Raw genomic sequence first — 26,431 nt, 5'->3', positions numbered from 1 at the left:
CCTTGACACAGTAGTATGTTGAACATTTTTTCCTGGAAGCCGTTCATTAAAAATGTTAGCTACTTGCCGATATGGTGTATTTTCACCACATATTAAATCTATTTCTATTCTTTCCTGAACAGACAACATTATTGCAACAATAACTGTTAAAAATTTGACAAGTAAATCAACAATTTGACACTACCATAGCATGCATTTTGTTTGTCAAGACCTACTTAAAAATTTCATTCAACGTGATTAAGCATCCTTATCGTCCTAGTTAGTGTTTATAATCTGTGAATACTGAATATTGAAATTTTAATGTAATTTCAACTCTAGTAATTTTATTAATACTTATTGCAGTTTTTGAGTTGTGTCTGTTTTTTTTAAAATTGAAGGTATTGACGTTTGTTAAAGAAAATAGCCAAGTGATTGAAACTTTGCACCAGTCAAGTTGAAATTGTTATAGCACATTTTTAATTTCTCTCTAAAAATGTCCGTATAAGTAAAAATTCATCAGGAAAGTTAAACTCCATGATGAGTTTGTTATGTATACATGAATTGATGACAATTAACCGAACTTGTTTTTTAAAATAAAGGGGATAGATATCTGTCAAAAATAAGCAAAATGTCAACTTTATCCTAGTTGCATAAAATTTGGCATATGTATATAAAATTGCCGTAGACACAACTTTTTCAAGTAATTTTCTGTTGAATTCGATCTAGAAATGCACTTTTTCAATAAAAAAAAAAAGTTGAATTTGACAAACACTGAACGTCAGTGGGTCGCCGTTGGCCGCATCATTTTGAGTTAAATTCAAAGCACAAACAAGTGCCGAAGTTAAACTTCATTGAAACTTTTCGAAAAAAAAGTTTCTCATATGGTGCGCACTTCAATGGTGACACTGTTATATATATAAATGAATAAAATAATAAATTCAACAGTCATAAATCACTTATCGAGGAACAAGTACAAATCAAAACACAGCAAGACCTAACATTCAATATATTAAACAAATCAATTCACACTCCTAGAAACAGTTAACCTAGAGAAGATCCAACAAAAAGAATTGTACCTTATGTAACCCAAATACAGGCAAATCCACCTAAAGAACCTGGAGTACCTGCATTGAGGCGTTCGGGCCGTATAAAAGGGCATACAACAGGATGACACGTTCAGATTGAGTAGAGCCTAGATGATGATAACACGACCAGCTGTCGAAAGCGCTCGCAGATAATTAAATAGAATCAATGAATCGAAGAGGTTTTTTGTATTGAAGTGTATAATTTTTAAAATTTTTGCAAAGCGCTTTTGACTTTCGTCATCATCAGTGCTCACTTGTCAGGCAACAGGAAGTATCAAAATAAGTACATGGCACATTTGTAATATTTGACTTATATAAAACAAAATAGGCTTATAGCCAAGAAAAAACATTTTTGGATTGAGGTCATGTGGTTCAGTCAAAGTATTATATGAAGAACTGACTGATTTACTGAACCACATGGCCTCAATCCAAAAATGTATTTTCTTGGCTTTAAGCCTATTTTGTTTTATATGAGTCGAATATTACAAATGTACCATATACTTCCTGTTGCCTGACAAGTGAGCACTGGTGATGACGAAAGTCGAAAGCGCTTTGCAAGAATTTTAAAAATTATACACTTTAATACAAAAAACCTCTTCGATTCATTAATTCATTTAAGTGTATTCTGCTTTTCCAAATCTAATTAAATAGAAGTTATAAAACTTCAAATCCTTTTTGTGACTAATATTAATATTAAAATACTGAAAATAAAGGAAAATTAGTTGCATCATTCAAAAAAAAATATAAATATATAGTAGAATTCATCTATAACGACTCCACTTATAACGACTATCCGTTTACAGTGACGATAATGTTTACCCAAGTTCAGTTTCATATTTAGTTACTGAGAAAATATACCGTTTAGTGCGACTTCGGTTTAAGCGACCAACCGCTTATAGCGACCGCTTTTCATGATAATACATCCGGTTAAAACGTCCCGCAATGTTTTGTTTACACTCTGCGCACCAATACCTCGGCGCACTCCCTCTTCTTAGGTTCCTCTATTGATAGGTACTGCTAACAGGTAGTATCCTTAGGATACTACCGCTACGCAGCTATTTTTATCAAGTACTTTCTTGGTTTTTTCTCATGTTGTCTTCAATCGAGGACCGCCTGCCCGGTACTGACGATGCCCAATAGGCTGAAACAGCTGTATACCGGTGGCTCTTAAATTGAAATCAATATGGGAATGATCAAAGAGTAATTATCTATTTATTTTTTGATTTTCATGGGATTATTTTCCAGCAGCTTGACTGCATTAACCTTTCTAGATTTCATATCATTTCCAGAAACATGTGGATTCGTTCTTCGATGGCATTTCAGGTTAGCTTCCCAAATTTCTGCTACCGCAGTTGTCGGTTGATTGGTCAAACCACCAACACTGACATAAAAACTTGGCAAGTTGACTTGGGTGTCACACCAATAGGTGGTTCCACTTATGTTTCGCTTGCGTTTGCGCAGCTATTTTTATCAAGTACTTTCTTGGTTTTTTCTCATTTCGTCTTCAATCGAGGACCGCCTGCCCGGTACTGACGATGCCCAATAGGCTGAAACAGCTGTATACCGGTGGCTCTTACATTGAAATCAATATGGGAATGATCAAAGAGTACTTCTCTATTTATTTTTTTATTTTCATGGAATTATTTTCCAGCAGCTTGACTGCATTAACTGCATTTATATATATATATATATATATATATATATATATATATATATATATATATATATATTGATGCAACTGATTTTCCTTTATTTTGAATATTTCAATAATAAATTCTACAAAAAGGATTTGAAGTTTTATATCTTCTATTAATTATCTGCGAGCGCTTTCGACAGTTGGTAGTACTGTCATCATCTGGCACTCCTCAAACTGCTTGAGTTTGCAGCAAACAGTTTGAGGAGTACATTTATATACATATATATGTGTGTATATATATATATATATATATATATATATATATATATATATATATATATATATATATATATATATATATATATATATATATAAATACGAAGGTTATCGAGTGTCTTGATATAGACAAAGAAGTTCTCAAATCGGATATAGCACTCAAGGAAGTGGCAAACCATAGACACGTGTTTCGGGCTTTTGGCCCATCATCAGTATGGTGCAGCCAAGTGTAAGGATGGGCAACACTTGGTTACCAGAAGAAATAAATACAAATGCATTTGTATATATATATATATATATATACAAGTATGCACCATATGGGAAAATTATTATTTATTAGGGGTTTTTCGACAAAAAGTTATTCCCGATAAAAGTTTGTGCATCCCCTGAAACTGAACATACACCAACAAAATACAGTAAAAAACACACGTAATATACGAGAAGCCTTCAAATATTTGATTTTGAGGCAGGAGTAAAGTACTCTCGTTTGAAAAAATCTCGGGAAATGTTATTCAGAAAAGTTGTTAGGCAATAAAAAATACATCTAGTCATGGCCATCTAAGTGAAGTTTGATTGTTTTTACCCATTTTTCAAAATGGGGACTACGGAAAAAAATTTGCCTAAACGATAAATAGACAGCATCCTGTATACCACGGTTTATTTTCAAAGCCTGTTATATTACAAAATACACACCTATGGTGCTAACCACGGTCAATTTTTTGAAGAGTAAAATAAGAGTCTTGTTTGAAGATCTTCAGTGTTATTATTAATTGACTGGTGCCTCGCTATACTTGTTTCCTCATAACAGTCAGTTAGTTTGGCGTATGTTTGGCAATACACTCGATAATCACCTGTTAAAAATTCAATTTTCAGAGGATTCAGCAATAAGCTTTGCACGAACTGGTTACTGTATTGTACACAGAATGCTGTCTATTTATCGTTTTAGCAAATTTTTTTTTCGTAGTACCCATTTAAAAAAATTGGTGAAACAATAAAACTTCACTTAGATGGCCATGACTTCAAATCTAGATATATTTTTTAATGCTCAACAACTTTCCTGAATAACATTTCTCGAATTTTTTCTTTACCCTTGTCTCAAAATCAAATATTTGAAGGCTCCTCGTATTTTACTTGTGTTTTTCTGTAATTCGTTGGTGCATGTTCAGTTTCAAGGGATGCACAAACTTTTATCAACAATAATATTTTGTCGAAAAACCCTTCATAAGTAAGTTTTCCATATGGTGCATAGTTTGGGGATGACACTATATATATATATATATATATATATATATATATATATATATATATATATATATATATATATATATATATATATATGTATATGTATATATCGGGATTGCACGATGTAACGCTACACTCTACTCTAGACCGAGATTGATGTAATTTGAGAAACCCTGTAATACATTGAGAAATCGCAAGTTGAAACGGTACAGCCGCATTGAACTGTCATGTTTCTTTCCTCAAATGATGTATTTTGATGCACCCTATATACTCCACTCAATGTCCGTCATATTGCCGCCATGTTTTTTTTCTTCCATGATGTATTCTACCACACCTTGTTCATCGTCTCATTTCAATCGAATCGTATTCCTAACCCTTCATGCCTGATTTTGAAACCGGAAACGCTTCAAATGCTACATCGCCCCATAAACAATGATTTATTTCACAACCGACAACACAGAACCTACCAAGCTTGCGCTGGCGACGTATCACTTCGATACCATCTATCTATCTTTGCATGGAATACGTCACACGTGTCTCTCTCACTTTTACACACACCTTTTTATTATGAAACATCAATTCGTTCCCCAAAATTCTTCGGAAATCAAGAAATGCGATTAAGTATAGAGAATGAATCACTTTCGGTCCCGATAAAACAACCGCCATAAATATCAACAATTCGCAATTACTTCTAATATCCCACGTTGGTGTCGAGGCTAAGGGCAACATCTACCACGCCGACGACCTAAGTTCAATTTTCACACCATCAATTTTTTTTTATTGAATTTCCCTCAGCTGCCGACGACAACGAGACTGGTACGTGACAAGAGGGCCCAAGGGGTGAGACGGAATTTGAGGGTGCCCACGCTCTTTGAATATCTCCGTTACTCATTCCATTCTTCTCTGCATCGATTACGTCACACGTTTCTCTTTCGCACTCCGAAACACACCTGCCTCGAGTTGGGTGTTCCACGAGGTTCGATCGAATGTCATGAAAGTTACAAAAAATACAGCTCGGAAATACAGTTCGGAACAAATTTGCTTATCTACTAATTAGAAAATCTCGCTGTACGCGCAATAGCTCTGTCCCTTATAATCTGTTTGAAATGGGCCTGGGGTCAAAAATCGCCAGAATGGACCTTCTCAAAGTTGCACGTGTTTTTCTATAAGGAATGTCATAGAACTCCTATAGCTGTATTACTGATTTGTAATTGGTTCCTTTTCACGATCTTTCAATGCAGATAGATTAAACACTATACGTAAGAATGTGATTTTGTGGGTTCTTTGTATAAAAAACTAATTTAGTGTCTGTTTGAAGGTGATTGACAATGTTTCGTGATGAATTTCACTAGTTCGGACTTCCATTGTCTTCCAGTGTCTATTTCCCCGACAAATCCACTACATAGAAAAAGATGCGTCGATGAATTCACAAACATACTTGCCAGAAAGATCTAGACGAGAAACTGCAGGGATCAACAAGAATCTTGATGATGACTTTATCTGACCTGATAAATTTGGCAAAGAAAGGAGCTGTTCACCGTCAAATCTTGTTTCAGTGAAATCCAAACAATTAAGAAACAAATTGAGTAAAGTTTCCAGGCTACATTTATAACCAAGCATAGAACGAAAGCTTTTAGCATTTTGAAATAAGAAAAGCCAAACAAGAATTATAAGAGAAGATGCGCCAGTTAAAACAGAAATAATTAGTGAAAAGTCTGACATTGTTGGAGGTACCTAGAGCGCTAACTGGGAGAAGCTGTCACATGGCTCGTAAGCTTTATTGACCATTTTTGCACTGTATCTGTATCTGTAATAACTCTCAACAAAGAAACTTGAAAATTGTTCTCACTGATATAAGTAGTTCTGCAGTTAATGTAGTGTATTGTACCCTATTTCTTAAAATGTAAGTCAACACGAAACTGATTTATATTCCAGTTCATCTGTGGAAACTGAAATCATTTGATGAAGAAACACCAGTTGAACTTTATACTTAGGGAAATAGCTTATCCCATCAAAGGTAGCTTAATTCTAACAGGGATGAATGAAAGTGAACAGTTGTCACATAACGATCTATATACCGAACTTCTGAACGCAATTGTTATTGAAAATGAAAAAATCAAACGAGAATTAATTTTGCACATAAATGATGAAAGTCAAAAATTAATGAAAACTATTGAAAAACAAAACAAATGAATAAAAAAATTAGAGGCAGAGTACGAGAAGCTCGTACTCGCGGAAGTATAGTATATACAAGTATAGTCGGTTTTGACATCGATGTACAAGGAGATACTAACCTTATTCCTTCACTTCTTCAAAAATTGAATGCCATTCTAGAGATCAATATTAGTGTTCTGAAAAATAACTCGAGACCTGCCATAAAAAATGATTTATTTAAAAATGACCACAAGCTGAAGGGAACCAATATTACCCACGATATGTGTTACGACGATCGGCTAGACCGCTAGACAGTAAAATCATAGTGAATCACTTATAGGAAGCTAGAGCTAAAAATCTGACGGCAAACATCAAAGGAAATTAATTGATTGTGAATGGCGAGGCCTACACTGCTAAAGAACTGACAAAACAAAAAATATGAATTTGGGGGAAAGAAGGCAAAGAACCCGTCAATACTGCAAAGAAGATATCCTAATAGTTCACCAACCCATTCTCTCAGATAACCGACACCTAGATGACAATAATTTTGATTTGAATGTTACCATCAATGACCCGGCCAAAAAAAAACAAAAAAATCACTCGTAGTAACAGCGCAAGTTTCAGACGGGCTGATAAATCATTTTTATTTTTTATATACATATTGTATACAATTATTACTATAATTATTCTATATAATTTCTGTTATTTTCACTCTCTATCGTATTCTTTACGGTATTATCAACAATCAAATTCGAATATATTATTCCTACATCTTGATACATTCATTTACTAAACGTTCTATGACTTATGTTTAATTAGCTCATGTGAGCATCGGGTCGCTATCCACTGGATTTGATATAGTGGTCCACCACCATCCATCATCACACAAAATGGCCGCCTATAGCGCATTCTTATATAGAATGTTGAGGATACCACTCAGCAATAAAGCCCGAAACAAAGAACGGAAAGTCATATACCAAATAGCGAACGAAAACGGACACACCCAAAAGACAATAGATAAACTAGAAAACAAAATCGAACAAAAAATACAGAACAAGGATCAAACCACCCCAACAGACAAAACAACACAAAAATGGACAGCATTTACGTACGTAGGACACCAAACCAAAAAACTAACAAACCCCTGAACATCAACATCATATACAAGCCAAACACGAAGATAACACAAAAAATAAACAACTATGAAAAAGAAGAAGACAAATACCAAAACGGGATATACAGTATACAATGCTCGGACTGCAACAAATTCTGTATCGGCCAAACCAAGAAAAAACTGATCCAAAGCTACAATCAGCACAAAAAGGCATAAATAAATCCAATAGTATATAAATCAAACCTCGCAACACACGCCATACAAAACAAACATAATTTCCCCCCACCAGAGAACATAAAACTCATAAAACAAGTCAACAAGGGAAACCGCATGAACATTTGGGAAAACTTGAACATCCATAAATTTAACAGTCATGAATCACTTATCGAGGAACAAGTACAAATCAAATCACAACAATATAATAAACAAAACCATACACATTCCTAGAGAAGATCTAACACAAAGAATAGTACCTGATGCAGAAGAAAATACAGGCAAATTTACCTAAAGTACCTGAAATACCTCAGTTGGACGTTCGGATCGTATAAAGAGGCAGACGACAGGATGACAAGTTCAGTTTGAGGAGTGCCTAGAAGATGACAGTACGACCAGCTGTCGAAAGCGCTTGCTGATAATTAATAGAAGATATAAAGCTTCAAATCCTCTTTGTGAAATTAATTATAAGCGAGCGCTTTCGAAAGCTGGTCGTGCTGTCATCATCAAGGCTCTACTCAAACTGAACGTGTCAACCTCTTGTTTGTCAAATCATTCAGAATCTGTTGAAAAAAAGAACTTGAGGATGAATTGATAACTTTTTATGTGACTCACTTATATATTACTTTCAGAGATTTTTCCAACTTTAACACTGACCATTTCTTTTCAGATCTGAATTGAATTGAATTGAGATTTCATCTATATTTCAGAGAACGTGAATGAAATGTTACTTATTTCAACAATAACATAAAAGCTCTCTTTGATATTCATTCTCTTGTCCTGTCCACCAGCATCCTTTTTAATCGATTGGAAATACTATAAAGATGTCAGAAACTATACTACAGCCGCAATACAAGGTGAAACGAAAGCATACCTAAGTTTTGTCCTCTCGAACAAAAACTCAAAAACATTTAGATCGTTCGAAATTTTAACAAATAAACGATCTGAAATTCCTCAAGAACTTGAAGACGCATCAAAAATCAATTCATATTTTCTTAATATTAGTCACGTGGATAAATCTTCTGATTAACTTTTTCTCCTCAATAAATATGACACGGGTCATCCCAGTAATAAATTCTTCAGTTAAAACCCTAGGGCTAAATGGATTGAAAAATATTGGCAACACCAGATTCTAGAACAGCGTAATCCAATGTCATTGGAATATTTGAAAAACGAAGAATTCATGAAATATATCAATACTAGTATTTCTAGTATGGAGGGAGGGTGCTTTAATAAAGCGTTTGCAGAAATCATCAAGAAATTGTAGTCAGAAAATTTATTTGATGAAGTAGTAAATACAGTCTCCTTAAAAAATCAGTTTTGCTTTTCAATTAATGGTAATGCCCATGAAGACGATCAGAAGTTCCGTCGTTATCTTTTAGAGAGTTCACATGAAGACGTTAATAGAATTAATGAGGAACCTATACCGATCTTAAGAGATTCACGAAAAATTAAGCGACAGCGGGAAAACACAAGAGTCATGGCTCAAATATTTGAGGATACATAACTCTAAGGTCGTAGATAATTTCGATGGTCAATGCCACGTGGCACACCCTATACTGACACGTACGTTTTCTTTTATGAAAAGGGTGAAATGAAATCGCACCTTTAAAAATGATGTTTCTTCATGCTCCTGTACCAATATATTTGATATTAATGAATATGAATATTTGAATAAAAATGTATTTGTGTACCTGATAAGTTAAATTTATATTGTTTCATTATATGTTTCACATAACATAAAAAAGACAAAAAATTTTAAATTTCAAATTCAATAACATAATTTCCATGATGATGGTATGATATTATATTTCATTTTCTGAGTGGTCGCTATGATTTTATCTCAATCTAATTTTTTCTGAAATGAAAAAATTACAAATGGGGATATTTTGATTTCATGCATCTCTTACTCCAAATACCCCTATCTAACAATTTTAATGACATTCGTAATGAAGTTAAGTAATTTGGAGAGGAAAGAAATCGCTCAAAAATTTCGATATATTTGCTTTCCCTAGAATACCGAATTCTTTTCTTCTTGAATACCATATTTGCGTAGAATAAAACAGTTTCATAACGTTTCAGACGTTTCATAAGTTTCAAAATTCCATTATGTAAGTGAATGATTTGGATTGGATCGGTTTAAATAGCGCCTCGGTTCGGGTCATAAATAAATTATTTCAAGGACGAATATCAATTCAATTCCTAGAATTATTCACATTTCCGGTCAGTTGTTCGAAGGAGTTCACCTTCATATTTCCTTGTTACAGGGCCCTCTTATCCCTGCTGCATTCACCAACGGATACCATTGAGTTGATGCACCGTCTAGTGTTTTGTGACTCCCAATGGCAGCTAATGTGATGTCATCACATCTGCACTTGTACATTCACTCTATGTATGATAATATAATAATTTAGCACCCCCGCCAGGCGAGGCCCACTTGTTGTTGTAATGTTTGGTGTATGCGTCCCGCTTTCCTGTTCATCGGTAGCCGACGAGCGTCTGTCACTCCAATCACCCCCAAACTAACAATTGTAATTGAGTTGGATCAATTGCTATCCATGGAAATGGCTTTCACCTATTGCTGAAGCATTCTACAAAAATTATTTCTGGGGATGCCTTCACTACTTTTGAAGAAACTGGGTTTGCTTATAAGATGAATACTTCTTCAAGTATTCATCTTATTAGCGGTTCATTAATACATGTTTTCAGGCAGGGTGAATAGCAATAGGTACAGAATAATCAAGTAATTATTTGTTCTTTATATGATTAATTCAATAATATTTATTCCAACGCACATTTAAAAAAAAGAAAGTTCAATTCTTTCTGCAAGATATCCAAATACTCATCATTACTCAAGCTTTTCTAATAATAAAAGGACTGTATGGCAATTATTTTCATAGAATTCATGAACGTACTTATCATTTGAAGACAATTGGTTTCTTTTTTTATGCTGAATCTGAAAGCCAATATTTTTCTAGATTTGTTTCTTTTCATCTTATTTATATCGTATCGTATTTGTTCATGCAGGATTAGATTGAGTAATGAATGTTATTGATCTCCTATACTTCAGGAATATTTTAAGTTGCAACCAAATATATCAGGTGATTATGAAAAATATTAATCCACCTCGAATATTCCATATGAAAAGAACAGCATGCATAACCTAAATCATTATATAAGTACATGATGCGACCGATTCACACTCCATAGTATGAAGCTGAATTTTATTATAGCCTAAATTTGTCAGCTTCCAAATAACATTGTGAACAATATCTATAATCTACTACTGTCCATTAATCTGTTAGTATACGCATTTATTGCTCAGTAACTTCGAAAGTCGCAGTAATTCTGGTTTTCGATAAAGAAAGGGGTTATTGTTGTTGGTTTTCCTCTGCGGCTGCCGATAATGCAACTTTCCACCAAACACAGGCACTCTTGGTTAACGTCTTGCGTTAAATTACATATGATGTATTACAGGGTATCTTAAAAATGGGATACATTATCCTCACATATTATTATAATTAAGGACCAACTTGGCAACGGCATCAATGATATAAAAATGTTAAGGCTTTGCCGTGGTAAGTTGACTATTTCATTGTTTAAACATTTTATTTTCATTTTAAGATAGTTGTTTTATATAAATTTTATTATTATATTACGTAATATATAATATATTGTATTATTTATGGAAATACAAAATAAACATAAGTTTGTGTTATGTAACGTCACAGGATGCGTGATCAATGTATACAAATTATTCATTGTCACAATGAAAAATTGCATTGTATATATTATTAACATTATTGTTATATTTATTGTTTCAGTGGGCCGGAACAAATGTAATCAGAGATATATTTTTTCATATATTTTTCTTCCAATATTTCATTCATATTCATTTCAACAAAAACCTTCAAATATTTCCTGTATCATTTTCATAATATTTTTAATGGAAACTGATGTTTTGTAAATTTTCATCAAAATTTCATCAACAGTTTGTTAGTAGGTTTCAGATTTTGAAAGAACTATTACCATTGGTATTCAGCAGCGAAAGAGTTACTTCAGAGAGTTGTACTGGCAAATCTTTCAAATTTAATTTGTTCCGTCGCATTGATGTCTGTGTAGCTTGTAGTTGAAAATCATGTTCGTATTCCTCATTGTAATATTCTTACCCCTTCAGATCTGTCTGGTGTTAGTATAGGCAAGATCAATTTTAAAAGTATATACTATATGAATACGATAAATGTTTCCTGTTATTATATGAATATTCTATAGAGTGAATGGCAAAGGCGAGTTGAAACGAGAAATGAGAAATCCAAATAAAAAAACATCGCTTAAATGAAATACATGAAAAATAAGGCTCGATTCTTCAATTGATTCATATTTACTCGACTTTAATGATCGCCTTTACCGTTCAAACACTTCATGTGGTTTATAAGATGTGTTATTATTTTATTACTATTTGAGTTGTGTTTTCGCCGATAAATGGCTTGTTATATGAATATTATCATAATTGTTGTCTGACTGACTGCGAAGTATGCAAATGCTTGTAATTTAATGTCTCCTCAGTACAAAACACCACTATATAAACTAATTACCTATATAAATATATAGCTGGAGTGCTTGAAGTTTAGAGGAATTTTGGCTGGCATCCATCTACTTCGAGCCAAAAAACAATAAAATTCATGATAAAATTCAGTAACCCTAGCTGGTACCAAAATTTGGTTGCGAATGAGTAATTTCATCGAATATAATCGAAGATAACCATAACAGTAGGTTCATCAGTATCAAATTGAAGGACTCTAAGCAGCGGCACTGTAGATTATTCTAACTATGCTTTCACAATCATACCAAAGTGAGAAGTATTAATTCATTCAACCAAAGATTAGCTTAAATAAGTATTATCAGCACATAAAGTTGATCGCATAGATGGTTGTCAGTCTCAGGAAAAGTCGCAATGATTGACTAATTGAAATACAAGTAGTTGTTAGGAACACGTTTCCATGAAGCGTTGGAAAAAAATTGAATATTATTTCAACCTCAGCCCCTGAGGTGTTGATACGTATTCCGATAAACAAAAATAATGACATTTAGATAGATATTAATCTTAGTTTAGATATATTAAAATATTTCCCATCACTACTTTTGATATTATACTTTTAATGATTGAAATCATTTTGGTCAAAAATGTCAATTACAGAACTCCTCATTATTCAGGATTTGCACTGTCATTTTTATTCCTATCATTAGAAATTTCTTAGTGACCTTCATCAAGGGATTAAGCGATTCATTTTACTTTTGTTTTGAAAATTCATCGTCGAAAATTATCGATCGTAGCACTGACAGTAAAGCACCCTGTATATGATTTGGTCATTATATTTGGGTGTCGGCTAGTTATTCGAAAAGAATCGGTGAAAAACTGACCAAAGGTAGGTGAAATGTCAATATCAATGTCAATGAGATTTTTTTGTGTATTAAATAAATGTCAATCGAGAGCAATACGATAATGTAGGTAGTCAAAAGTTAACCAAAAACATTAGAATTTCTTTTTTATCTATTTTGATATCTGCAAAACTGTGTTACATTTGCATTAAGTAGAGGTAAGTTGAGAAAGATATTGGTTCCAAATTAGTAAATATCTTGAAAAAATTGGTTTTTCGAAAACCTCGAAATGACGACGTTGTTGGCCACAATACAAATGAACAAAAAATCTGAACTACCTGGCTAAATGTCTGAATACAAAATAGCTAAATATTCTTATGCAGAATATTCCTCTGAATCCGAGGTATTTTCGAAAGATGCAATTTTTAATTTTCCAAAGGCGTTTACTTTTGAGCAATCTTGTTCGTTCGCGAATTTGGCATATGGCTTTGCATTGCCTAGTTTTAACATAAAATACTGATGTTGCTATTGAAGGTAAAATGTCATTAGGACCCCTTTAAAAAAATGGAATTTTGACTTGTGCATGAACTCGAAATAGCACATCAACGTCAGCCAATGACAACATATCAACAGCCAATCGCGGGCTTGCTCGGCCAGAATTAAGAGACACGCCAAAAGCTTCTTTGTACAATACCTAGATGGCGTGGTACAATTTCAGTGATGAACATGTTAGGAAATTATTACGATATGATTTTTTACCAATGTGTACTCAAAAGTAAGTAATTATTTCTCCTCTCGGTTGGCTTTTGGTGTGTATCTTTTGTAGTAGAAATATACGTTGAAGACGCAATTATCGAAAACACACATTATTAATTATTTTTAAGAAACATATTACGTTTTTTTTTGGATTTTATTCAAAAATCCTTTTTTGTACCATTCATACTAAATTGAGATATCCACTGAAGTTTACAACGAAATATAATATTTCTCTAACCTGAATTGGAGTGTATTTGAAAAAGTATAAATAAAAAATTCAATGACGTATTGATTCAGAAATTCTTTCAATTAATCTTTTATTTTCCTAGAAAAATAATAACTCCACGTATAATATGATACACAAAACATTATAAATCTAATGGAGCAGAGTTGTTTCAAAATATAAGTAGGTGAATACTGAAATGATTTTTGCATTCGATAACTGAGTTTTCAACAAGAACAATATCGAGTCTTTTAGTGACTAGAAGTATAATAGTCGTTTGTGAAAAATGTATTATTTCGATGTAAAAAAAAATTATCTCGACAATATTGATTCACTCTGTGAAACTTTCAGTTGTATGTTTAAACTATATATCGTGGGCCTTACTATACACTGAAAATTATATTGTACTGTCCAAAATTTAATGGTTATTCATATTTTATTGATATTTTTCTATATATATATATATATATATATATATATATATATATATATATATATATATATATATATATATATATACAGGGTGGTTATCACATACGGATTAATTCAGATGAAATGAAAAACGTAAACATAAATATTAATTAATCATTATTTATCCGCTCAAAATATTCAATGGTATTTTTATACCACCCTGGTTTCAGGGAGGCGCCCATACTAAGATTTTGTTTTCAATTCTCCGCCTCCCTTTGCTATTTCTGAACACAAAGCGTGGTTAGCCCTTTTTTACTACAATCTCATTTGAAAATTTTCACTATTTTTCTTTGTTAATTGTATACAACCTGTATATATTGATATTATCAAATATAAATATATAATCTTATTTACTTATTCGGTAGCAAAATGGTGGTTTGGTGTCGCCACTTCATGTATTAGACACCTACATGTCCCTGTGTTGCAAATCCCAATCCATCCGCGTTTCAAGTGCAACCAAAATCATCTTTCCACCAAAATAGTGTCATCAGATATGGAAAGGTATTATTAGAAAAACGAGTAGATAGTTTTTTAACGCCATTTTCCATTGTTGTTCCCGCAGTTTCGAATGCGAAGAAATGATGTGAATGTGATAAAAATGTTCTAAGAACATTTTTCAAGACGCCTGATTCACAAAAAATTTTTAATTTTTTTTTTTTGATAACACGGAATAAGTTTCCATCATCACAGACCACATCATTTTTTCCTAAAAGATTTTGGTGTGTTGAATCTGAATCTGTTCATGATTTCGAAATGTATTAAAATATCGTTCAATTTAATGAAATTCATATTCCAAATTTCCTTTGGAAGTTTGAACCTCATAATCTTAAAGTGTAAACACTTCAATACAATTAATTACAATCAACCAGAACTACATGATTAAAACCACATAACTTGAAACCTCTGATAGCGTTAATTGGCATTACGTCAAATAAAAACTAATGCCATAACCATAAACGTCATGATTCCTAACCTCATTACTACAGTTTTCACAATTCAGCCTAGAATATCATAACCAAAAAGGCTATATTCATATTTCCATAAATTTCAATCGATCAGGTATCCAAAACGAAATGATGAGGTATCAGAAGAAGTTTTTACTTCGCAGGCCCAAACGAGTTATGTGTGAGAATTGAATGGAGAATATAGCAAAAAATATGTTTATGCATTTTCAGGTTAGGCTATTTGAAATGTTTGCTGTGACGGAGCAATTCTGAGATGTGACATGTGCACAGAACAGAACAAAAATTCATGTGAATTTTTGTTCTGTATTATCTAGAAATTTCATTAAACTTGTGATGATTTACTTTACTTGCCTTTCATTTAGGATTGAGACATCCTGAATGCAATCTGAAAATTCTTATAAACATGCATGTGAAACGTTTGAAATATGAGCATTTTTATTGTGGGAAGATGACTTGTGTTGTATTTTAGACGCTCTGTGTTACGTAAATCATTGTACCAGCCACTTTGGGCTTCTTGCAATAAAAGAGCAATAACCATACTCCTTCTGTGGACGCTTCTGACTTTTACATATTAAGAATTATAATATTGAACAATTTAATTAATACTGTAAGTACGTACTTTATGAACAAGAATTTTACACTAAATGATAATAATGAAGGCACATGGCAGAAAATGTCATATGTTAGAATGATTGTACAGATAGAAGTTTGTAAAATAAAAAAAAATGTTTTACGTCAAGTTGACTGAGGTGTAGTCGACTCGCGGGCTATATTAGCGTTCGGCAAATGTCCCGTCGATCCTTCATGTATATCTCATGCATTCTACAATGTACATATAATTCAAACTACAATGATAAGACAAGGTTCACAACGTGCCGTGTGTATGTGGGATAAATATATAATATGGACATTGTTCAAATCACTTGTTTTATTCAACATTCCTATCCATACATCCAAATTCCATTCAATCAAGGAGTTGATGAGTTTTGAAATGATGAAGTGGTATTGTTTTTGCATTGTTCCTATAATGAAATACTTTCATCAGTTGATATTCGTTATTTCATTGAATTCAGTCTGAAATGAACTATAATTCTACACAACGAGAGAAGTTCTTGATTTACAAGTGAACTAACTTATTTGAAATTATATTGTCATAAAAAAGTACAATACTCTGATCAGAAAAAAATTATGAAAATTTCATGAAGAGCAATTATATTCTCATACAAGCTGAAAGATATAACATTTGATAGACAGAAATATTCTAGAACGTGTTAACATTTTTTGTATAATTTTTTTATGAAATAATGCAGTTCCTCACAATAATAATGGATGGAGTTAATGAGACAAATTATTGAAATCATGAATAATAAAGTAGTTTTAAGTATTAAAAAAATGAATTCCATATTTATCATACCATTGTAAAATTGAACTTTCGGAAAAAACAAATTAAAATGATATATTACATATTCTTTCCTAACATTAAGCAAATTATCCAGGTGAAATTTCGGACTGGTATTTGAAGAAATGCACAATTGAATTAATTAGGTCAACCCATTTAAAAAATCTCATTGAGTATGAAACATAAAATATGCAGAATTGTTGTATACATTAAAAGAAGTTCAAATAATTGGTTTTTACTGAATGAAACAATTTGATTCGATATTAAAAGAATCGAATGTTCGATTATAATTTGTGGAGATTAAAAAAATAAGATTGCACAAATATCATCAAGAAGGAAACCATCCTCTAAGATAAATTATTATTCAAGTTGCATATGGTGTGATTTTCTCAGGAGAAGGGCTCTAAGACTATAAGAAGGTAAGTGGAGTTTTCATTAATATGAAAGTCTTTCATTTGTATGATGAATTGAAGTGTGTAAACGTACAGAAAGTTACTGATTACATTTCCAATAAACTCATAACAGATTCAGAAAATGTATCGCAAGGCAAAACTGTGAATCTGATTATTTTGCAACAATACTCCTATAGAGGTGCTAAATGAAACTGATGCGCCATATTGGGTCGCCAGAAAATACTGCAGCCTCAAGAGCTTATTGTTTCTCGAAAAAGTGTGTTTAGGAGTACCTAGCTTATGGGTTATTCAGTCAGCTCAATTTTGTGCATTCCGTTTTTCATTTTGATTAGTGCTTATTATCATCAACGATATAATGATAAACTTCAAATCAATTATCAACACGCGAAGTCACGAGATACGTGGGATTTTCGGTACAACGCCTTTACCACATTTGAACGTGGCAAGGATTTTAATGTTTGAAGTCTGAATGAAGATGTGTCCAGTTCAGAACAGTTTCACCATGTAGTTTCACCTACATGGAACACTGTAATTCTCAATATCGAACATCGGAATGAGGTTTGTTTGAAGGTGGTTGACAATGTTTCGTGGTGTATTCCATCAGTTCGGACTTCTATTGTCTAATATAATATAAATTGATTTGAAATCCCTAAAAAAAAAATTAAAATGATTAACCGAAAATAACAATTTTATTTAACAAAAAAAAACTGAAATTACAAAGAAATAACATAAAACCAAACAACAACAAAAAAAAATAAAAAATTGAAATATCATTAAAAGCTGAAAAATAAAAAATATTATTGACAAAAAATGAAAAATCAAAATCAAAAGATTCGTTTTTCGCAACTCTAATCAAGCGAAAAACAACCAACTCCGGCCAAACGGTCATCTCCCGCTGAAACCAATGAAGCGGAAAGAGGGAAGAGGGGATAGGTGAAAGCACTCGAATGACCTATAAATAGTCAGATCTCGGAGAAATCTTTCAATTTTTCTTTTTTTTTCGTTAATATTTTTTAATTTTCAGCTTTTATTGATATTTCAATTTTTTATTTTTTTTGTTGTTACTTTGGAAGTTTCTAATTGCCAATTGTCAATGTTCGTCAACTAATTTTACATTTTATTCATTTCCCAAATTCTAATGAATTGAATTTGTTATTTATTTTTCACTCAATATCATTCATTTTCCAAGAACTTCTTCATGGTCTAGTCATAATATATATGTTATTATTTTTTATGAACAATAATTTATAATTAATATCCGTAACACTAGAATGATCCTGATATTATTCGAATTTCTACATTTCAAACCACACAAGCACAAATAGCCAAATCAACAACACAAAATTTGGGACGTATCCTATAAAAATCTAATTTCCCTAGTAAAAAAGTGTATTTTATATTTTGAATATGTAGTTGAAATGAATGAATCGGAACAAGTTATGAATTTATATACATATAATATTCATAGCGACTGAGTGATTGTGCCTATAATGTTTTTATTTGTTTTTTGAATAAATCGTTAACACGTTAACATTCACACAACTTAACACAACATAACACACTACATAACAGTAGCAGATTACAGCCGGTTCTGGGCCTCCCCCCACCACTATGACGTATTAATTGCTTTTTTTGTTGTTGTTTAGTAACATCAAGGCGATGTGACCTTGAAGTGTCTGGTCCATGGATCGTTCAGAATTTTTTTTTTCATATGAGATTTTGTGTGTGTCTGTGTGTGTGTGAGACATAGTGACGTAATTACATTTGATTGGTGTGTGTGTGAGAGTGTGTGAGAATGCACGGTACAGGGTTTCATCATGTGCTTGTCTATGTACAAACATACGTCTGCTTACTTCGAAGATCCTTCAAGTAATGAATGTTCCATCGGTGTGAGCCCACCAAGTTAGTAGTAGTGTGACATCACACCATCAACCGTTCAACGGTAAGAGAAAGACATGTTCACTCCACGACGTGTGGCTGAGTAATGCGTATTCATCGGTGTGCCCTCACCTCTCTCAACGCAATGAAGGCTGTGACGTAACGCATCGCTCTAGCCTCGCTATCGATGGTGACACGCAGGCGGCCGAGGACTGTCTGCCTAACGTCTGTCCTCTACGAGATCGCAACCACCACTGCCTGTTCGTATCGACATCTGTTATCGCATCCAGCTGGGAGGTGGGGTTGGCGCATGTAGCTGAGAGGTGGGGTTGGCTATGACGTCTTGGCGGACCCGAACAGACTGTATTTGAGAAGCGAACGAGTGTTGGTTATGTCAGTGAGTTAGTGAGAACTATCATATAAAATGTATTCCTGTGACTGTGGTCACTCGTAGTAATAATTTTCGTCGGCATCAGCTCCAGAGTTGCCAAGAAGGGCCTTCAGTGAAACGGATGAGAGTGGACAATGCAACACCTATCTATACTTGCAATTGTTGTAATGTGACAATTCCTATGACGCGAGTGAACTCTCACCGAAGAAACATGAGTCATAAAAATAATGCATTTGTTCAATTTGTCAATTACCACCTCAAACACAATCGAAAATTCCCAAATTAATTCCAAATTTGAATGATAGAAATCTACAGCAAGACATCAAAAATGGTTTGATTGTAATGAATACACATAGAATACACAAACACGTTGGATGAAACCCTATATAGATCTTAATACTGAAATGCGTAATAGGTCTAACAACAAATCTGTTGAAGATTTCTATAAACTATTGAATAATGCGGTATATGGAAAGACAATGGAGAATGTAGATAACAGAATTGATGTTAGACTCGTTACACATTGGGAAAATATAAAGAAAAATATAGGTGCCGGCACTCTCATATCCAGACCAAATTTCAGAGTTGCTTGCAATAGGACTAATCCTTATGCAGGTAGTTGGACGACCGCTCGTAAGAGCTTGAGACTCTCCACGCTGCCCGCAGCAGTAGTGGAAAAACCGAGGGCGCCTTCGCCGCTTTCGCCGCTGCCAGCAACACCGGCGAATCCTGAAGTGTTGGTCACAAGTGCCAGTGCGACAGCCTATCGGAGAGAATAGTGAAAGGTTGAAAACTTTCCTACAGAGGTGTAGGGAAGCAGAATAAGCTTCCCGATGTAGCGAGGCCGCGTTGGTCACCATGAACCGGCAAATGGCTGAAATGGTTAACCGACGGAGAGAATTACAAAAAGAAATGGCCGAAATTGATCGGAATTATGCATCTCTGCAGGAAAGGTGTAAAGCAGAGACAACCTTCGCCCAATTTCTGTAACGCCTCTATGATATTCCTGATGATTTCCCATAACTTATAGAACAAGGTATGCAAGAGGAAGTAGATGCATAGTTTGAGATGGCTGTTCACGACTTAGACAATCTAGATGATTATTAGTATATCATCTGATTCAGATGATTATGATGAAGACATCATTAGTATATCATCTGATTCAGATGATTATGAGGACGACATCATCAGTATATCATCTGATTCAGATGACGACACCATCATTATTGTTTCTGATGATGTGGAGCGTTAGTCCATACCATTGCATGGAATAATAAAAAAACAGTCCTTTTCAGAGCTACAATTGAATACTGAAACAAAAACAGCTCTTTCCAGAGCTATCATTATACTTTCAAACAGAAACAGGTTCATACCATTGTTAACAGTGGGTTAACATTATAATCTCGAACAAAATGCATGTAAAAGTACCATCATCCCACTCTGTAGTGAGATGATGCATTATATGCATATATATTCAATGATTGACAAATTGCCAACTTCAACTGAAAGTTGAAGTTGGCAATATGTACAGATTTTCAATGACTAGCAAATTCCCAACTTCGACTTTTCAGTCAAAGTAGTACAGATATTCAAAGACTAACCAAACTTAGACTTTTTATTAGTCAAAGTAGTCATTTGTCACATAATCTGTGAATACTACTACAACTACTGTTTGTGTGAATAATGTAGCCCTGAAAAGGGCTGTTGTTTTTTTTTGACCAATAGGTCCACGGTTATTCTGTCACAGGTTTGAAATTATTGCATATGATGCAATGCACCAATGCACCAATACTGACCCAGCTGCATCATAGACACCGTATCATGGATGTTTACATGTTGATACCAGCCGCCGTTATTGTTCCTTATCGAGTAAAATCGAAAACAATACCAACATAACTTTTTGATGTTGCCATCAATCGTTCGGATCTGCACATGCGCGTCCATCACGCAATATAAATCCATGGGATCTTCTAACGTGTCGGTGATGTTGAGCATTCGGAGACCGATTCTCAAAGCACCATCACCTTCAGATGAATCAGCTACAACCCCTTCATCATCGCCTTCACCATCCACGACCAGCTCATTGACCATGTCATCATCTTCATCGCTCTCATTAGCCTCGTTTTCATTAGCCTCATTTTCAACTTCGTTGACTCCAACGTCAATCTCCTCTTCATCGACTCCAACACCTTCTCCAACTATCACTTCCTCTAGCGGAATGTTGGCATCCTCATTATCTGACTCGTCTATCCAATTATTTGCATCAATAGCAGATATTCTGTTTAATGCAGCAACGATTTCTTGAGTATTCATCTTGACGTTTTCTCACAGTTGCAGAGTGAATTTGTATAAATAGAGAATGTCGGTATAGGAGAGAGCAGTCAGAGTTTCTATAAGTCATCTCTTAATATTTCTACTTGAATTAGTAAAATGCCGTTTTCAAAAGAGTGGAATGAAAAACCAAAAGTGTGCGTCTACCCAATGATGATTGCAGGGGCTATTGTGTGCTACTTTTGCCAAATGAGTAGACCTAAGAAACAATTAATCCATGTACTGGTATTCAGATTATCTGAATCAGATTATCTTCAACAACAGTTACAACAGTGCCTGAAGTGTTCCGAACCTATAATATTGAATAATATAGGTATTTGTAGAAATATTTGTGGTACCTGTGCTGCCGTTCCAGCTCCGCTGCAACGTTGTTTGCGTTGTCATACATATTCTATGAATTGTTGGAATCATGTTTGCACTACATCTAGAAGTAATTGGGATCTATGTGAGAAGGTTGGTCAACTCTACCCCAATAGGAGAATTCATTTTTTTCAATGTTGGTGTCTGACACAAGAACAACAAATATTGAGGAGGAGAGTGAAAGAACGTTTCACATCAACAGTGACATATTAACATTTTTTTTTATTATTATCGTTATCGTCCCCTATTATTAATAAATATATATACAGGGTCCTGCAGGACCCTGCAACAGGGTCCTGCAACATGCCACACAAAGTGTTCCTCTTAAATGACAAAGATTGTCACATGCGTGAATAGTTTAGTGGAAGAGCGCATGTGCCAGCTGATGAAAGAGCGCATGCGCTAGTTTATTTTCTTCTATAAAAGTTGAGGTATCAGTAACATCATCACCTTTCCTATTCATATTCTATTGCCTAAATAATCATTAGCATGAGCTCTATGCCGCTTTGGTTGCTGAAGATGGTTCACCACTCGTTGATATCGATCACACTGATTTTGAAAATATTCCAGTATAACATTTATCGAGTCAAGATTCGATAAATGATTTTGATATTGACGACTTCGTTAACTTTGCAGATGTGCCGGAACCAAATGAGCAAATTGTTATTGAAAATCCAATCGTTTCGCAATTATCACCGCTCAAACACCCTTCATCTACCCTTCCTCTTGGTAATGATAAGAAATCTAGAACAATCAAGAGGAAGGTTACTAATGCATCTCCATCGATTGTCACTGACTTCAAAGAAAAGAAACAATTCAAAAGTGTTGTGCAACAGAAAAAACCCACAACGAATAGTGACAGATCGAAGAGGAAGCCAAAAGGTGCACCTAAAGAAATGAAGGGTGATTTCGTCCTCTTTCGGGGTATGCTTTTGGGTTTGAAGCGTGCACACGCGCTCCGCTTCTCACTTCCGTATACCCCACACGTCGCATCGGCCACCAGGCCTCCCGGACCTGAGTCCCAGGGATTTCAGGACCCAGTATCTGTCCAGGCGCGACGCGAGGCTTATCCTGTGCCTGGCCTAGCTCGCGTCTTCGCGGCACAGGAACATGGTCATCTTCATAGTGGGTCACATCTGTCCCGCCATGAAGGTCTCCCCAAGCTTCATTCTGCTGCAGGACACCCCCCTGGCTTCTCGTCTTCTCGAGCCACTGCTCTTATTCGAAGTCGACAATGGTTTCGTACATTCGTATGTGTGAAACACAGGATGGCTGTACACCCTGTGCACTTCGACGCGTTGCGTTTCCATATAAATGGGCAACGCTTCCTGACTTTGCCATCTCGGCATATGTACAGGCACAGATCTCATCATAGGAGGTAACGTTGTCGTCTCCCGACATTCCGTCGTGGCCAATCTCGGCATATAGCTTTCGACATCTACCTGTCTTTCAGTGCTACGCTCTAACTGAGGTGCACTTCTAGATCTAATTTCAGCCTTTCAGCCTCTTGTAGGTGGCGTCCAGTATTCAAACTGGGTATCACCTGTGTGCTTTCCTCTTCGTTCTCCTCGAACAGGTTATGTGTTTGTGACGTTTTCGGTGTTTTTAAGTTATTCTGATACGCCGGAGTATTACCGCGATTTGGGGATTGTATCCCTTGTGACATTTCGCGCTCTCTATCTAATCGACTCACAGATGTGGCGAAGGTGCCAGGGTTTTGTTACGTTGCAACCACGGGAGAGGGACTAACGTCCTCTTGAGTAAAACTGAGACGTCTTGCAGAAGACAGCCTCAGAAGTAGATGAACAAGGCGGGCTCTAGCTCAAAATCCCATGTATCTTCTTATGGAGCTAAACTTTTTGCAATTTTTTGTTCAAACAGGAGTGGGGGACGTGTGACGTCATCGACGCAGGATGGAACGAGTATCTTAGCGATTCAAGCATGGAACTCAACCCCCTTGCCCTCGCCCCCCTTAGTACTCCACATCACCGCTCAGGCCCTCTTGAGACTCCGCATCAGCGCTCAGACCTCCTTGTCACGTGATTTTAATTAAAAAAAGTTTATAGTTATGAGATTCGAACCTGGATCGTCCGCGCCGTAGACATTGTCCTTAGCCTCTACACCATCGTAAGATATTGAAGTTAACTGCGAATGTTGGGTATTTATAGCTTTAGTTTTGTCGGGATCGAAATTGACTCATTCATTATACTTGACAGCATTTTTTTTTTATTTCCGTAGAATGTAATCGTCATTATCATATTGAAGATAGAAAAATATACTTCGATTTGGGAAATAATTGATATTTCATGAAGATGTGTATGTGTGTGTAAGAGCGAGAGACTCGTGTGACGTAATCGATGCAAAGAGAGATGGAGATCAAGGTTTTACCGGTTGCTAGTGCAAGCAGATGTTGCCAGTTGTACAATAAATCAATGTTTATGGAGTAATGTAGCGTTATCGGTTTGAAAATTAAGTTATAGAACACACATCTATGAGTCACTAACTGAACTATCTATTGGTTGAAGAAGGACACTGTAAACACTAGACTCATAAGACTGCATCTGTCAAATGTCAATACATGCCAGCATGGCAGGTTCGGCGTTGCCAGTTGTACAATAAATCATTGTTTATGGGGCAATGTAGCGTTGCCGGTTTTGGAATTAATCGTGAACTACTCGACGAAAATTGGAAGCGCGAAAATGATATATTAATAATAATGAATCAGATTTAAGAAAAAAGATGACAACTCAACCTGCGATCCGTCATTGTATACGGGGTATCTCAAAATACATCATTGAAAACAAACATGACGTCGAAGTGTACAGGGTGCGTCAAAATATACCATTTAAGAACAAACATGTCAGTTTAACAGAAGTCTAGCATTCCAACATGCCAAAAGGGCACTACGTCTCGTATCTTTGTTAACCAAGTTAGCATCATTAGGAGAAAGAGGAGATTCAAAAGTGTCGAGAGGTTGAGCGTTGTGTACTCAACGTGAGGGCAATGGGAGAGCGCAGTATTCGACAATGACGTTTCAAAACACGTTGTTTTCCGTGCATTTTCGATCGTTTTTCGTGCGTTTACGATCGTTTTTCGTGCGTTTTCGACCGTTTTACATGCGTTTACGGTCGTTTTTCGTGCGCTTTCGATCGTTTTTCGTGTTTCAATATGACAATCATTTATCATTTAACGCGTTCCGCTAACCAAGTTAGCATCATCAGGAGAAAGAGGAGATTCAAAAGTGTAGAGAGGTTAAGCGTTGTGGACTCAACGTGAGGGCAATTGGAGAGCGAAGTATTCGACAATGACATTTCAACATACTTTGTTTTGCATAGTTTCGAAGGAAAACGATGTTCAATATGTGAACGTACCGAATGTTGGTGAAATTCCAAAGAAATATGCGTGAAGGCTAGTGTAAACAATGGAAATCGATTCGTTCGACATCAGTCAATGAGGGTATTTGCTCAGGCGAAATTCTAAAGAATACACCATTCAAATGTGCATTGAAAAAGATATTTCAAGATCTTCGTCATTTAACAAAAACACTGTTGAATTTGTTCCAGAATACGCAACAAGGCTAGAGAAAAAATTTTGATTAGAGTTGTACAACAATTATGAAATTTAATAAAAAAAAATGAATATTTTTATTGAGTGAATGTTGTTTCATTTCAAGTTGGAGAAAATATATAATATAGGTATGGAGAATTATCGCTATCACTTATTGATAAAGCCAGACACGTGGCTCAAAGTGACGAAACAAAGGCTCTTTGTTTGATTGCATAATATGTCATCACCTATTTTCCTATTCTTACCCAAGGTGACATTGATCACTGTCAATGCCGAATCAGCACCCAGAGATATGCAGTTCTCGAAGCGACGGAACAAAGGCTCTTTGTTTTGTTTTGAAATATGTCATCACTTATTTTCCTATAAATACCTCCTGCGAAGCGAAATGATGAGTTAGTTGTATCAGTGATACTAGTGACAAGTGCAACGATTTCATCTAAAAGTAAGTGTTTTTCATGTTCACTTTATGAATTTTTATTGCAAGATTTTTTATACGTTTTTGACTTTTTCACAAAAAAATTTATTCAAATGTAAATGTAGGGTCGTGAGAGTTGTTGTTGAATTATCATTAATTTTCCAAAATTTTTCTCAGATTAATA

At 34.7% G+C, this 26,431-nt stretch overlaps 1 protein-coding gene across 1 annotated transcript in view; it reads left to right on the top strand.

Moving 5' to 3' along the window:
• Positions 1–16,412, top strand: part of LOC141482479 (RNA-binding protein Musashi homolog Rbp6-like) — a 69,071-nt gene extending 52,659 nt beyond the window's left edge. The window contains exon 3 of the mRNA XM_074175812.1: positions 9,967–16,412. Coding sequence (XP_074031913.1) covers positions 9,967–10,008 — 42 coding nt within the window. The 3' untranslated portion in view covers positions 10,009–16,412. The remainder of the gene's footprint in view (positions 1–9,966) is intronic.
• Positions 16,413–26,431: the final 10,019 nt, after the last annotated feature.

Source organism: Leptinotarsa decemlineata, unplaced genomic scaffold (genome assembly GCF_025532065.1).
Source record: "Leptinotarsa decemlineata unplaced genomic scaffold, Ldec_3_MD MMD2_tig00001365_RagTag_RagTag, whole genome shotgun sequence".
Taxonomy (NCBI): Eukaryota; Metazoa; Arthropoda; class Insecta; order Coleoptera; family Chrysomelidae; genus Leptinotarsa; species Leptinotarsa decemlineata.
This window is presented reverse-complemented; position numbering and strand designations above follow the sequence as displayed.